Here is a 17,374-nt window from a genome sequence, read left to right as displayed (position 1 = left end):
CGGCGGTATTCAGTAAAATTCAAGGAAATGCCATAAGTAGTGTTGGCAAAAGCAATTCCGGGCAGAAAGACAAATCATAAACATTATTTCTTTCTAGCATACAAGAATAATAATACAAGCGGAAGAAAAGCAGCATACAAGAAATACAAGAAACAAGAATTTCTTCTGCATACAAGAAAAGCAGATTTAGCGGAAAATCGCTGACATTGGCAATGCTGCCGACTAGATGACAGCTTTTTTTTTTCATTCTCAGAGATGGTAGCATACCTTACAGTCTTCATTAGTCTCATAACGGCCACCTCGATAAAAACCTTCACTCACCGTTATAATCCATGAAGTGCATACTTCGATTTTAAGTTTCATTCAATACTACCTAAAATGGCGGAGTTAAAAAAATGGCGTCTTGAAAATGAGAACGACAATTTCAGTCCAAGAGGTCCAAGTAACTTTTTTTCTAAAATATATTGCAAAAACACAGTGTGTTATCTGTTTTCAAGTCTTAAGCGTTGTCAATTTGTATAAATCAAAATACGACTGATACAGGGAAGTGCCAAGAATTGTGTGCTTAAATGATTTAAGCTTAAATTAACTAGACAATAGAATATATCTCAGCAATCATCAAACACTTCTGGTTTGAGCGAATCTTATGAGGGATGTTTAGAGCTAGCTAAAAGTAAAAAGTCTTTTAGGGATGGTGAGTTTATTAAAAGATGTGCCCTAAAAATGACATCTTCATTTGGAGATAATAAGATTGATGACTTAAGATATAAGGTATTTCTTCCACTTCCCTAGCGTGCCTTCGTGGTGTAGTGGCCAGCACACTGAGCCGGTATTTCAGAGGTCCGTGGTTCGATTCCCGGCGAAGGCAATTGCATATTTTTCATCTTTCCTGCTTCCAATTAACCTAATGACTCTACAAAGAGTTTGAAACAGTGTCCTTGTTTCATCAGACAGTAAGTTGAAGAATTGATGAAACAAGCAGTCAGGCACTCCCAAGCCCATTTTTGAAAAATGCCAAGAGACTTGCGAAAAGTGATTCTGACCTTGCCCCCTTTTTTTTGCAGATACTTTTATACGAGAATTTAAATAATCGCAGTCATAAAATCTTTGGTCAACACATTTTTGAGCTGCTTGGAAAATTCTTGTTTCCTTGAAATATTTAGAAACGAAAGTAGTTATAAGTTACTGTGCAAAGAAAGTTTTATTTAAACTTTGTCCACACATGTATAAGATTATTGTTAAGCATCGTTAGATAATATGTGTCCGCCGGAAACATCGCGGACGAAAACGTCGTAGTACAAAACATCGTGGGAGAGAAGAAAGCAAAGAGAAAACATCGCAGTTCTAAAACATCGTGGTCCAAAATAATGCGGTTTTAAAACTTCGCAGTTCAAAAACATCGTCATCGAAAATATCGCGGTAAAAAATAAAGTACCTACAAATCATCGCATGAGGATAACATCGCACACATAATTTTTTTAGGTTTTTGAAAATAAGTGCATTTTTGTATAATGATTTGGGAGAGCAAGACCTAAAGAGGGATATTTTTACCTCTATATTTCATGTTTTTGAATAAACTAATAATTTTTTATTGAAAAAGTAAGCCGGAAACTTAAACATTTGAAAATTAAAAATGAAAAGAAAATTAATGCAACATATAGCGCTTAATTTTGAATTTACGTAGTTAATCAACAAAGATTATTAATAACTTAATCTTTTTTTCTAAATAATTTTTAAAAAATACAGTCTTAATATATTTAGAAAAAGGAAGATAAATGATTTCACGTTTGTTAGTCTGTTATTGTTTTAAATGAAAATTATATCTTGTATTGTTTCTGTTTCTTCTTAAAGGGGTCGTTAACATATTCACGCTCTTTCCTTCTTACGCTTCTAAATCATTATGCGAAAATGCATTTACAACTTTTAAAACCTGAAAAATGCATGTGTGGATTGTTGTCGTCATGCTATAATTTGTAGGTACGTTTTACCACGATATTTTCAGTGATGATGTTTTTAAACTGCGAAGTTTTTGAACCGCTTTATTTTCGACAACGACATTTTGTATCACGATGTTTTAGAATTGCGACGCTTTCTCTTTACTTTCTTCTCTCCCACAACGTTTTGTACCACGACGTTTTCGCTTTGCGTTGTTTTCTCCGCCACATTTTCGTCTGCGATGTTTTCGGCTGTAACCAGATAATTGCATCTGTAATTGTTGTGCTCATGTATGTCAACATTACGTTTCATTGTTCTAAAATGAATGATTTATGCAGCTTACAGAGTCAAGGGCTAAAAATATTTCTATGTTCGTAATGTCTTAAATGCTTTGAATAACTGAATCAAAGAGTTGCTTCTGGCCGCACATAGGAGATATAAAATTATGTAAGATTATGTATGCATAGTAATTATGTAAGGTATCAAAATATGACGAAAATTTATTACAAATTAAACTTATTTGAAATTAATTGGTAATAGTCCTTTAAAGACTAATACAACACCCTTCTTGCGCATTTATAATCCGTTATAGACGTCCCTCTTTCCCTGCAATTTTCTGCATTGCTGTAAAATGATATCTGCCGAGAACTCAAACAAAGAAACCGAGATTATAAATAACTCCAACTACTTAATATGCTTCACATTTTCATCTGCTGCTGCATGAATAATCTCTTGCCGCTGTTTCTACTATCTAAAATGTGAGCTGCATATACAAATTGCGGCATGCTTACTGCACCTACAGTCATACGTGAAGCAAATATTGTGTCTCCAGAACTGCTTTACAAAATTACGTTGAATTTGGCCACAGCTGTCTGCAAGTCAATCATTCCATTTACTCAATAATCCATTACAGTTATCACCTACAAAGTTATTTCGACCATGGATAAAAGGTGAATTGGTTTCATATTCCCTAGCTAACTAACCGACTTTCTACTAAGTTCTATCGACATACCAACAAAAATATTACATGTATAAATTTTTCTAAGGTAGTAGGATTAAAAGACTATTAATTGCACACATCGTATGAATCAAAGTACTTGTATAAAAGCCAAGAAATTATGGAAATATTGTAAGGATCTTAAGTTTTACTAACGTTTATTTTATTTTAAATCTTTACTATCACTTCTTATTTTCTACTTCCGGCCAGAATTAAAAGCTTTAACTTATTTATACAAATTTGTCTTGCGAACGCCAAGTGCTTAAGTTGTGGCTTTTGCCAAGCAAGAGAGAGAGGAAGGAGTTAGTAGAAGCAGGCCGCTTGCCTTAGCAGTTTCACTCGGTTGCTGGTTGCCTTCAAGGCCAGAGGTTTAATCCTCTTGATAATTTTAAACGTATCGTAGTGTTAACAGTTCTCTGTACTACATACGGCCTTTCTGTTAATATACGGCCAATCTTCAAGTAGCCACCTGTTTATTAATCCAAAGTTAGTTTAGTTAGAATTTAGTTAATATTTTTATATTCTTACGTTCAGACCACAAGTGGTTGGTCTCTGTATTCCGAAGTCCGGAAATCATTGTAAAGAGAGAAAAATAAAGGGTTTCGTATACCCTTCCTGTGTATCTTGTCTACTTCCCACATTTATTGAACATAGCTTTAGTAAGCTCCCTGTTCCGAGTCAGGTCATTTCATGTTCCCCAAGCAAGTAAGGAGGAATACTGAACCTGATAATATCACAAGTAATGGGTGTAAAGTTGTGATAATTCTGTTGTTGCTTACCTGTCTGAGATCTGCCCACTGAGAGTGGATGATAATAAGAAACCTACCATATAAACCGTCTTAGCAATGGATATCAGCCACTCACGATCACAAACAAGGTTCCACTGTAAACAGAAAGGTATTTATGCTTCAGAAATAAGATTATACTTCAAGCATATCACATAGTAATGCAGTCTTAAATCTTACCTCGTCTACCATCGTTGACGTGTAAAATGAAAGATCGTATTCCCAGTAATTGCATTTTATTGTATCTTCTTGTAGATGCAGAGGATAATTAACAGAACCGTTTGCATAAGTGACATTGTACACGGTGCATTTGCTGTATTCCATACCACCTCCATAGGTGTTTTCCATAGGCAAACTTTCGTTCTTCCATTGCTCAATGGACACATTCGCAGCGAGTGCCTTCGAACAATAAGAATGAATAAAACATTTTCTATTATTATCGCTTCTGGCAATTTTTCAAATGAGAATGCATCTAATATTCCATATGGGCTTAAATATAAGAAGCAGTTTTTCTCCTTAAAATGCCCTTCTGAAAATTATATCTGTGTTATAAGGGCAGCGAATGTTTTTAAAAATATGCATGAATTTAATTTCTTGTTTATCGCTTGCAGTTTTGCATTATAAAAAGCTATATTTACTACGTTTTACCTTAGGGTATGGTATTAATACCGACTAGTTGCCTTTCAACAAAACAATTCTAATATATTAAGCACATGTATTGGAGTCTGTGTAGTGCAAAACATTTCTTTGCGTGTCAGGCACTCAATGTTATTTTGAATGTGACGCATTTTTGTACTAGGATGAGTTGTCACCACCGGAAGAACAAGGCCTTTTTTCTGCTGCGAGTGGAGCCACTAGCAGGAGAACTATAATTTTAGCCACTAGCAGGAGAACTAGCAGGACTACTATTCTATTTTGTAGTAGACATAACAAACATACCTTGAGGTACCGCGTACTTGTAGTTATAGAGTGATATTTTGTATAGCGCATGAATATTTATAAAGGACTGAGAAGTGTTTTATTTACTGCTTACGATAATCTGCTAAAGAATGGTTTATATTACTTGTTGTTTACCTAATCGCACAGATAATTACCCAAATAATGAAAAAATAGGTTTGTTTTCCTCTCCAAAATTTTATTTTATGCACAAAAAATGGGATTAGTTATATGTACAATAATATATAATTTTATGTACATTTAAAATTACATTATGTTAATTATTTTATGTCCAATTGTGTACATATTTTATGTGCGATTTAATGTACAATTATGTTTTTCAAAGACAATAAAGTCCTCTTTTTATTATTGACATCATTTCAAGCAACACAAATTATGAATGGTTCTAAAACGTAACATTCACCGGCAGAATTTAAAACATTCTAAAATATGTAAGATATTTTTTATAAAAACATCAGATTTTTACCCTTTATAAATTTTTAATTGAAAAAGATACTACAATGAACACCCTAATTCTTGCAATTTAAAAAACTTATGCAGCTCTCGATAGTCTAAATATTAGGGCTCATTTCATACTTGATATTATTAAACTTGTATATTTTTTAAATTCAGTAAAATCTGAAATTTATATGTGCTAACAAATAACACTGCAATTAGGCATCAATGCAAAACACTTAATTAAATTTATAATGAAACTTGCTGACATATTAATTAAAGTGTAACATTTTAATTAATGAGAAAGAACTCGAGCATTTTTCCCGAGTACTTACAAGCTTTTCAAACTATCAGGATAATAAGTATAAATACTTGAATTCAGCCAAAAGCATTTTCCAGTTCCGTAAATTTATTTCTGAATGGAAACCTAAGGCATTGAAAGAAAATTGCATTTTCATTTTACACAATCTATTTTTAAGATTTTCTTGTGAATTTATAGTGGTAGTAGATACTGAATATGTATTCCTTCTTAATTTCTGAAAAATATTTCCTTGAATCATATGTTCAGAGAGTAAAGGGAAATTTAAATGAGAGAAAAGGTACCTTTATAAGAATAAATGTGGTAAGCCCAAGTCTTTCGAAGAATGCTTTACAACGTTTGAGATATTTTGAAGTCATTTAGTAGTGGCCAAACTCTTGGTAGGGGTCAAGCGAATTATTGCTGAGTCTAAAATAACAATTGAAACTTAAGAAGGGTGTAAAAAACCTTTTTTTTAAACTAAAAAGAACGGAAGGTCTTACAAGCTCTGCCAGCAATTATGACGAGATAACTTAAAGTAACAGTCAGTTTCAAATGTAAGTTAAACTTTAATAAGCTAGTAGCCAAAGCTACACAAATCAATTTAACGTGAAGTTGGCTCACTTATCTAACCGGCATGGCAATTCAATATTGGCAATTATATAGGTCTCATCTGATCTAGCAACTTATAACATGGCCTCGAGAGGCGGAATACACTCTCTTACAATCGAAAATCTTCACAATGAATACGCGACTTAATTTGAATTCTGGAGTGGAAACGGAAGGAAGAAGTAACAGCAAAGAGATAAAACATACAATAACTGGTTAATTAACGGAAAGGAGGCTAACACCTTTACAATTGTTTAATCTCTCAAAATATTTGTGAAGTAAATCTTCAGAGAATGTACTGATAAGAGTAGAGACAGAACTGATAGAAATAATTTGAAGTTTGCACTTTTTGAAAGTTTTACCACTAAAACAATTTATGAAAGAAAATTTTCGACACATTTTCAATTTCTACTGAGCATAAAACCTGAGAAACTTCCTAATACTTTCACAATTATTTTCAAAGAAGATTAATTCCTATTTTTTTTATAATTGATATCGCTCTGCACCGATTACGGAAACTTCTATGATATTGTAACATAAAACATAAAACAAATAAGACAACAGTAATATAAAATCTAAAGTGGGGTGTTCTTATTGGCAACGCAGAATTAAAAATAATATACACGCAATTATTCGGAAGAAATAAATGATGGAAATAGTTTTATAAAATTTGGACTCCTTATTATAGCCACATAACTAAAATTTGTTTTTCAGTGTTATAAAAACAGCTATATTCAAAACTGTTAATAGCGATGATAGTAATAAGCAGAAAACTGTAGCATTCATTATAGAAAAACTTTTAAATCTTATTTGTAAAAAAAGAAGTATTCGTTATTCATCACAATTTTTTTTTTTTTTTTTTTTTTTTTTTTTTTTTTTTGCTACTCTATATTATATTTGTCGACGCATATAAATGTTTAAATCTGTAAGCAATACAAATTGTGAATGAAATTTCTGAATGTAATTTTGCGGTACTTTTTTTAGTGTATGATCAGGTATTATTCATGATTGATTTATTGTGATGATTAGCATTCAAAGTTCAAAATACATTTATTAAGTATAGTTACTACTTATTATGACGAAAAACCGCTGTGAAAGTTTCAAATAAATAATTTTTAAATATCAAGCTGATTCAATGAAAATGGTTTTTTCCAATCATGTATGTTGTTATGCTATAGACTAGTTTATCAAGTAGATGTATTGCAACAAAATGTGAATTATTTAAAAGTAATCTAAAATTTTTATATGAATTTATTAGAAATCTATTAGAGACGTCATGATTCTAATGCCAAGGCCTTGTTCTGTCGGTGGTGATGGATGAATACATTGTACTAAACTTCCACCTTGAAATCATAATTTCCTGCCTAACTATACCTATTTATTTTTGCTTGAAGTTATGAACCGATTTGTCTGCAGTAACTGGAACTTCGAAAATAATATGGCTAAAATTGTATCGAATTTGTATAAGCATTTGGACTTACTTATGGATGTGCTCGTCATTTTTATCAATTGTAAAATTTGATATTAAATCCCAAGTTCAATATATTTACTAAAGTTTTAAAAAAGTGAATGCAAACTTTCCTTTCTGCCGCTTTTATGGTATACAAAGAAATTTTCGAATTAATTTAATTCGTGGTAAATAGTATATATAAATTGATCCATATTCACTAAATTTGTTGTCATGGTTCATTGTTGTAATTGCAAAAGCTATATTTTTTTCAATTCAGCTAAATATTTTGAACGAATATTTGCATAAAATATTATTACTCAATAGATGTTGCTTCTAGAGTTTCTATTGTTTTGAAAGGAATAAACCTAAATTCTCGATTTTGTTATAACACAGAACTAAAAACTATTTCTGTTTAAAAGCATAATGTATTCCTTTAACTTGTATAATATGTTTAATGCTTTCCGTAAAGCTGCAACAGCTTTGTATTTTATGTGTTTTTCTTCTATAAATAAGTGGAGCAGAAAAAGTGATTTAAAATTTAAAGTGTTTAAATTAGGAATTAATGTGCATGTCTTGCGGAAATTAATTTCGTTAATTAGTTTAATTCTGTAATTTCGAAATGAAATTCAAGTAAAACCTTTAATTGTTTCACATTAATCTGCTGAAGAATTATTCATGCTACTTGTCTAATTGCACAGATAATTACCTAAATACTGAAAATATAGACTTGTTTTCATCAGTTGACTATTGAATTTATTCAGTGTTTTGATAATAAAAGATAAAGACCGTCAATAATTCATCTGGCAATGTAGAAGACGAGGCTAGTGTTTAGGTTAGACTAAAGGGACTTCAACATTACACGTTTTTTACATAGTACTTTGAAGCAACTGGCGTTTATTTACCTCTGGAGATCTTGCACACCAATGCTGTACGTTGGGGGCAAAGAATGCCATGATAAGGTTGTGCATGCAGTGGGGTGCGGCAGCAAAAAAGAAGAAAGTAAAGATGCCGAGTTGCCAAGGCCCATGTCCTCCAATGATATCAGTGAAATGCTTTGGTTCGAAGATGCTCTCCTTCAGCTCCGGAACGTCCATCCTTCAAACTTTTCTTTCTGTTATAATTGTAACGAGTTACTGTTAGAGACTTGTAAGATAAAACAGATAAATTCTAAGTACCAAGTGCATTACGATATTCACCAACATGAGGTATTATTACAATTTTGTGTTATTACATGCAGTTATTTTAGTCCTCAAGTGTTTTAAATTTAAATTTTTTTTCTTTTGCAGAGTTGCTTTAAAATGCCATTTAGAGAGAATTAATATCTAAATTTGCCATTTAGCTTTTTAATGTGCTAAATTTATGAATTAAGTCTGCCATTAAATGAACTTTGATGTGTAAAACAAATCATGTTGCACAGAGTGAAATATAATAGGAAGGAGACTAATCTGATTTGCAGTGTCGGTTCTAGTAAGAAGTGGTATTTGCTTTCTTAATATGTCCAGTATGTCTTTTTCTGAAAATGAGTTTTCGGGAAATCCCCATCCACTTTGGCTGATTTCTTCATCGTTTTGGAAATTTTCGTGAAAACTGATAGAGCGCTTAAATTTTGCTTTAAAGATTCTACACTGTTCTGGAAAGTTCTTAAGCTTTTTTCCTTCATGATCCCTTTTTATCATCGAGATTATTTCCTCGTACCCAATTATTAAATATAAAATAAAGATATAAAAGTAAATATTTTCCCATAAATTACTTCAGCACTGAACGATAATTGGATTTAATAATCATTAAAACTGAACAATTCGTTTCACATCTGCCTATGGTGTTGTATGGCAGAAGATTATTTAATGTCATTTCACAAATTGTCAGCAATTCAGTTCTAACTCCGATTCAGAATTCACAGAAGTATTTTTGAGGAAACTCTCAAGTTTTGAATCACTCAATAGTTACACAAAATTTCGATTGGGCTTTATATGACACGTGATTAATCTCGTTAATGGCAATCAAAAATGTTTTTTAAATCAAAAAGAATTTTTTAAAATGCATGTTTGATATATATGATTTGCAAAACTGTGTTTAGTATTTTACAGTAATTTATAATAATTTTTGCAATTATTTTCTCCAATTATAAAATTGTCGATATTCGAAATAATTTAATGAATAATAATAAATATCGATAGTCGAATCATTTCGAATAAATCGTTTTCTATCATAGTTTCCCATCTTGATATTTTTAATAATATCTTACATTTTATCATCCCAAGTAAATTTATTCTATTTTTTGCTTTTACAGATGAATCGAGTTAGTTTAATGTTTCAAAAATATCTAACAAATAGCACAGCTTTTATAGCCATAAGTCATTTTGAAAAAGAGCGGCAAGATTAGAGTTTTGTTTTTTTTTTTTAAATATAATAATTTCGATTTTTGACAGCAATAATCCTAAACTTTCGCCCTCTTATACCTTCAGCAGGAAGAACTGGACTCGTCGGAATTGTTCCATTGAAATTGATGCCCAACTTTTAAACTCCCAACTTCATCAACGCAAGACCCAAACAACAAGGGAATCTAAAAAAAGATCAACCACGGATGACCAGTATGGTCCATCTAAAGGAAAAGCAAAAATGAAATCTTGAGTCTTATTGCGCGCATAAATTTCATACAATAATTCATTCTAGGACATTCTATACTTTACATCTTTTTTTCATGGGGCTCCATTGCTCAAACTTTTTTTTTGGTAAGTAAGAGTCCTCTAAAACTCCATTCTTTCTTTTCCAGATAAAGATAATCCTCGGACATGTCGAAAACGCGCGTGACATAGCATTTTATATCAACTGAAAACCTTTAATTACTTTGGTCTAAAAACATTTTCTTTATAAATTAAATTTCGTGTCACGCAATGTACATTTCGTTTCCTTCATGAGTACTTTCCTGTTTGCCCCACATAACAAATTGTGGCCTGTAGTTTGGTACAAGCATCCGAGCTAATAAATGTCCACTGATATGGTACATCATTCACGTTCGACAATAAGTACAGAATTAGCATACTGTAACACTATTTCGCTCACAACATTCAAATTTCATTTACCATTTGCAGATGTAGCATGGAGAGTATCAGCGCAATTTCCCTTAAACTAGCTGGTCCGCCGATCATGCACCTCACTAATGTTCGTTAATTCCGTTAATGTGACCTAGGTATACCAGGCATTCATAAAATAATTAGTGTCTGATACATAACGTTGATACTGAGGCATATATGGTCACTTTACTTAACCTGTTCCGCCAAACTGAGTTAATGGCACTCTTCCCAATACCTTCTCTCAAGAGGCTGAAATGCAACCGACTCTTCCTCCAAGCCTGTACCAACCACGGGAAATTCCCAGCGTATTACAGACGTTTCCTCAGACGGGACGTCAACTGTTCTTGCGGTTTTCGCGGGGAAGACGCGGACGCACTTCATTACCTGCTCTCCTGCCCTCTGACAGAGCACCTTCGACAGCAGTTCTTTCCTTCCGACTACATCACATATCCTGTGAATAGACTGTTCACGGACTATTACTGCAACAAGGGCATCTTAGAGATAATGAAGCAAGTGAATGAAAATAATTATATCCAAGAAACTACAGATTAAAGTAAAATGTAGAAAGGCGGCCTAACCGTCAGATTGCTAGCAATGAATAGGATAACTTTGACAAATTTCCTTTTATCACAGTGCTTAGATCTTAGAATGTCGGAATTTTAGGTTTAATATACGCATTTTGTAGGAAATTTTGTGCACTGTAATTTTGCACCAGAATGGTCATCTTCGAAAAATGGTCAATTTTTGAGTTATGAGCAAAAAACTGAAAAAAGATTGCAAAGGTTTGAGATTTTCGCCTTAAAGCCGGCCTCTGGCGAGGTGGCAAACGTAAAATTTGTATTCAGCACCCCAAAAAAATACATAGAACCGGTGAGAAAAAAATTGTATAATTTTTTTTCCTGAAAATACCCTTTCTGAATCTTCGATGACTGGACTAAATACTGGAAAAGTGTTTTTATGCACAGCGGCGCCGACCTAATTCTTGGCACGTCTATGTGTTGTAAGACGTAAAGTACTTTGCGGCGTATTTTGAGTCTGATATAACTTGCTGAAATAGCTCCATTGAATATTCTGGGATCGCAATGAGACATCTATCGTGATGCGCTTTGGTATTTTCCAATACGTAAAGTATGTAATTTACAGCTCAAATTAGATAGTATTACGATTTTATAACCGTACTAAACAGAAAATGCAATATATTAAATTAAAGGGATTGCGACTAACGATTAATTTAAATTTACCCATTTCAAATCAATTTTCACGATCCCAGCGATTCTAAAAAGAAAACTAACACTGCGCCATCTAACGGTTTCAGTTAGAACTGATAGCGGGAACGCAACAACAGCAAGTGAATCTAAGATGGGGAAGAAATATCAATATTTATTTATTTATTTTGGTAAAAAAAAAAAACAGTTATAAATTCTTTCTTTGGTATGTATGACTTCCACTGATAGCGGGAATGCAACAACAGCGACGTGAACCTGCTATGGATGTCACGAGCACAAAGTTCTAATATAAACGCTTTGAGTGTGAACTCAGTGTGGTTTATTTAAATCTTATATAGACAGTGGCCTTCCTCTTGTTTTGATGGTCAAGTATGCAAAATTTCATCAAGATTGGAATAAAACTGTAAGTCTGGATGAATTACAGACATGCAAACAAATTAAAACTTTTCTTTATACTATGTATATATGTAGATGATAGATGATTTTAGTAAATCAAACTAATGTAATTTCATGGATGCAATTAGTAATTAATAACTGAAATGAATCTGAGTTTATTGTTTTTAAACTGCTTAGTTTCTTAATTAATAAAACAAATTTGGATGAATAAGCTTTGCTGAACATCAAATTCACGAATTCATTGGAATTTGTTCCAAAGCTTTCTATCTTGCTGCAGAATCCCTTACGATGCAAAAATCATAGCATTCGAACTGAAACCTACTAATTATAAATAAGAACTCCATTAATGACTCCTCCTTTTCCTTACCCATATTTCTTGCATTTAAACAATTATTCGTGCAGTTAATTTAGTCATTCATTTATCACTGTTACTGTTCATTGTTTATTTATCCTTAAAAAGGGGGACATCCAACAAAGGGACACGGCGAGACTTGATATATATTGTACTAGCGAAATCGGAATCGACCCGTCTTAAGCGTCTCGAGAGTGTTAGCAGCACCTCCATTCTGATATTCTAGATTACAAGTTCATCTATGATGACAAAAAGGGGGTGACCATACCATCTGCTCTAGGTATATTTATGGGATGCAACTCATAACAGCATCAATATGACAACTCAAACGACACCAAGTACTCTCGGCCTTCAATACTGAGAGGTGTGAAATTTCCCAGAGAACAGCATTTTCCTTTCCAGTCATCCACGTCTAGTACCTACTCTACCACTACTAGGCAAAATAAGATGCTATGAGACGTTTTTATTTGAAAAACGTTATTCCAGTTTATTTTGATACTCTTTTATGTGTTTTTCATACTTTTTTAGTTTTAGATTATATCGGATTAAACACTGCTGTAAGATAATTATAAAATACACATGTCTTTGTGAAAAATGCAGCACCATGAAGGAATTGTCGGAAGTAAATGAAATTGATTCCACATATAGTGGTACAAATAAACAGTCGAATTTGCAAGACCAAAAAACAAAGCGAATGTCGGAAATCAGTACTTTGTATGTTCGCCACGCTGAGCAATGAGAGCCTGTATACGTCGAGGCATTGAATCAATACAGGTTCTAAATGTAATCCTGTCGAACGGCATTCCATATGGCTTCGACTTGACACCAAGGTTCAGTCTTAGCGTGTGCACCACCAGCTGTCCAAGCGAGCTGACCAATGAAATACTAGACATGCTTAATGGGAGACATATCCGTGAAATAAGCAGGGCATGGAAGAAGCGAAATCTGCTGTGCCCTAAAGCAAGCTTGCGCAGTATGAGAAACATGTGTTCGGGCATTATCTTGTAGGAATACAGCGCCCAGTATGCGTCAAAGAATGGGGAAGACCTCTAGCTTCACAACTTCCCTTATGTAGGGATCACTGTTGAGGTTATCCCCAATCTGCATTATATGGAAACGACAATTATACCCAATAGCTCGCCACACCATCAGTGTTGTCAGAAAGCTTTCAACTAAAGTAGCAAAAAATCACAAATGACGTCAGAGATCGCGTGATTTTTTCGTGACGTCATAGTTACGTATGCTCACATGACCTCTGACATCATCACAAATTTACAGCAAGCGTTTTTGTACTGAATGAACTTGCCTTCATGTAGCTCAAACGTGTTTCATTGAATCATCGATTTATGGAGATTTCTGCTAAGCCACATCACCATACCAAACATAAAACATTATTGTTTATTTTTAGCTTTCATTGGAGTCAATCACTATAAAAATATGCTGAAAACAGTATTATATGTAGTATCACCGTTAGAATATGCCAGTTGTCTCCATTTACAATTTTTGGACTGTATAGTGAGCAAAAACAAGAACTTAAGTGAAGAACATAAATAATGGTATATCATGAATTATCAGTTCATTTCAAAGCAAGGACTCGGCAGACGTAACTAGTTTTGTCTCTATCATTATTCTCTCAAAAGAATACCTGAAAACTAAGCTCTTATCAAGATCTCATGATTTATAAGATGTTTTCGTATATCTTGCTTGGAAATATGTATTAGAGTCTCTGATTCGGTATAAAGCTTACAAGTTATATACTAAGGCATAATGATTTCAAACCCTAAACTGAGGGCATAGAAGAATTCAAAATATCATTGTAAACACTGACAATGATATCATAAGCAATTGTATTTTGAAGTGATTAATTATATTATACAGTGATTATACAGCGTTTCACTCAAATGAGTCCAGAAGGGCTTATAACGGTGGTTTGGTCCTGAATTTTATTAACATCACTGAGGAATCTAGATTGTATTAAATCTCTCACAACTGAAATCCCTACGAAAACATCATATCATAGATAACAACACATATGCTAACAACACAGATGCAGCAACACATGCACTGAAATAAAGTAGTAGAACTTTCAGGTGTACATGCCATTGACCAATTACCGAAATTTCAAATTCTCAAAGTCTGAAGCACAAGAAGGAATACTAAGGGGTATCAGAAACCCCTATACCGACAATGTTAAATTGGGCATTTTCGATGTACCTTTCCTCAAAATCTGCTGTAGATACATGCTTGAAATTTTTTGTGTAATTAAAGTATACCTATCTGATTATACTGAAATGAGCTTTTGAAACATTTTGAATTTTAGAGTAATTTACAGAATATTTTGTTAGGCATAGTAAAATTTAGCACTTTTCTCACACAAAAAACTTTTTAAAATTTTTTATAAGTTTATCACAAAAAGCTCATTTCAGTAAATATCAGGAAACCTAACAAATAAGCCATAAAAATTTTAGATACCTGTAAGTAGTAGTTCCTGAGAAAAGGTACATCGAGTATAAAAAAATCACGTTTGGAGAAAAACGCGTTTTTATGTAAAAATCCTCATTGATCAAAGCAGTCGATGACATATTAAAACTAGATTTTTTACAGTTCTAATTTTCATATAGATTAAAGAATGGTATTTTTAGAAAGATAAAAGTGTAGGAAATTTGAAAATGCAAAAATCCGAAATCACAATTTTTTGAAGATTTTGGGGTTCCAACACCCCTTAAAAAAATATCAATTATCCATCAGAAAACGGTTCAAGGTTCCTAGTTCGCTATGTTTTAATTCCTTTAATTTTTAAAAATTGCTCAAGCATTACGCATTTGTTACATAATGTGCAAGTCCATAGCTTGATTTGGGGTGTTACTTCCGCATTGAACTTAGCGTGTAATTAGGCCGATTACTTCTGTTACCTCAAAGTTAAGTACTCGAGGAGGAAATCTAGTATCGAAAGAAGGAGAGATCATTATTTCAATTCAAAAAAAAAAAAAAATCCAAGGAGAGATTCAATAATTCCAGCGTAACATGATCTTATGAAAATGTACCAATGAAAAACGAGATGTTACACCTCATAACAGACTGGAATAAACAGAATTTCTACTGAGAAACAGTACAAATAAAACTTAATAAAACTAAGAAAAATACCAAATAATCCATGAATACAACAGAAAATTGTATAAATGCATGAAACAAAACAATCAACAACAAAAAATACAGATTTAGATGAAAGATTAGAATGAAAAATGAAAATGCAGCAAATCTAGTTGTACAATTCTGGTAATCGTATCTTTGTTCAAAATCTTACAGTTTATTACCGAGAAATGTTTTACGGTAAAGCTTACAGTCAGATTATACAGATTATTTCAATGAGAATTGTGCAGAAGTAGTAGCTTCCAAATAAGAATAAATTATTTGTTAGTTTGAGAGCAAGAGATTTTACCGTCGGAAACTTAATTCTTAAGCGGACACTTTAAATACGAATCTCCAGTGAGCGAAGGTTGATGAATTATTTGTAGGTGTTTCTTACAGAATCGAAAAATCGAAATATTTACCTTTTAATGAAGATCTTGATGTTGGAAACAGGAATTTTGAGCCTCTGCTAAAATCAGATGTAATTTATGTTATAATTTTCTAAATTAAGTTTTTTGAAATATATTGCTGCTACATATTTCCCTACACATGCCACGAAAAAACATATTTGCTTCTGACACTTTCGTTTTTCAAAAAATCACATTCATCATCCCAAGTATATATTTAAAACAAGCATTAATGTAGTAGTGAAAAACTTAAAATAATGCACAGTCACAAAAGTAATAACGTAAATTCAAAACAATGCACAGTCATAATTTTTCGAATTAAAGATCATGACACAGCAAATTAGGAGATTTAAAAATTATTGTCATCGAATAAATTTACGTTGCTTAATGTAATGCCCACATATTATATGAAAATATGTGGGATGAGAATAACTTGAATTAAAGTTGCATTACAACTGCAAGTATACATTGTCCAAATAAAGAGCGACTTAAATTTCAACATAATTTGGAAGCCCATATTTTAATAAATTTTCTAATTATGAATAAAGGAAAATATCATTGATTAGTTCTTGGTATGCTTGGTGCGTATTAATTATAACATGAACTCTAGAATTTTTACTGCAGGAAGCTAAAAAGAAAAGCTGAGTTTTACAAGTGCAAACAAGAAATGCCTTCTAATTTGGGTTTCCGATTTTGGAAAAATTCATCTTGCGTTGAAAGCTGATTTCAAACGACTAAGTACATTACAGCTTTAGAGCCAATGCCTCTCTCTGTTTTGGTGATGTAATAACTGGGGAGCATTTTCTTCAGAAACCTTAACTTGGATTTTTCTTTAAAAACATCATGCCTAGCTTTCTCTGACGATATTGTAGAAAAACTCCACACCACTTGATATGGACACCACTTGACTTTCTTGACTTCACTTTACTTGACCTATTAAAATGCACAAATCTTCGCTACACTTCATTTAAATTTATTTTCTTGAATTTAATAAAAGATATAATTTCTCACTAAATCAATTCAGTTCTCATTTTGCGACAAGGGTAAAATAAGCAAACACACAAAACATCTTCATTAAAAATTATAAGATACAGATAAATTTAAAATACCAAATACATTTAAAAGGAGTTTAATAATTTTTTTTATAATTAAAATTAAAGTTTTCACCCCAAAACAATCAATTCGGCCAACGGGCAAGAAGACAAAATTATCGATGCCCGAAATTTAAAGTTGACTTTCGGTCCCATTGCGCAAACAGATACTGAAGTTGGTGCACCAAATAGCTTAATTCTCTATTATACTAAGAGTTTCAAATGCAAACAAA

General features: G+C 32.6%; 1 protein-coding gene across 1 annotated transcript in view; it reads right to left on the bottom strand.

Moving 5' to 3' along the window:
- The window catches only part of LOC118200692 (organic cation transporter protein-like), a 43,754-nt gene extending 27,520 nt beyond the window's left edge, over window positions 1-16,234 (bottom strand). Inside the window, exons 1-4 of the mRNA XM_035372650.2 lie at window positions 16,066-16,234; window positions 8,369-8,577; window positions 3,898-4,116; window positions 3,712-3,815 (exon numbers count right to left, since the gene is read on the bottom strand). Of these exons, the coding sequence (XP_035228541.1) occupies window positions 3,712-3,815; window positions 3,898-4,116; window positions 8,369-8,560 (515 nt within the window). The 5' untranslated portion in view covers window positions 8,561-8,577; window positions 16,066-16,234. The remainder of the gene's footprint in view (window positions 1-3,711; window positions 3,816-3,897; window positions 4,117-8,368; window positions 8,578-16,065) is intronic.
- Window positions 16,235-17,374: the final 1,140 nt, after the last annotated feature.

The sequence above is a fragment of the Stegodyphus dumicola genome, chromosome 1 (assembly GCF_044657685.1).
Source record: "Stegodyphus dumicola isolate Sdum_Otavi_A_Nest chromosome 1, ASM4465768v1".
NCBI lineage: Eukaryota > Metazoa > Arthropoda > Arachnida > Araneae > Eresidae > Stegodyphus > Stegodyphus dumicola.
This window is presented reverse-complemented; position numbering and strand designations above follow the sequence as displayed.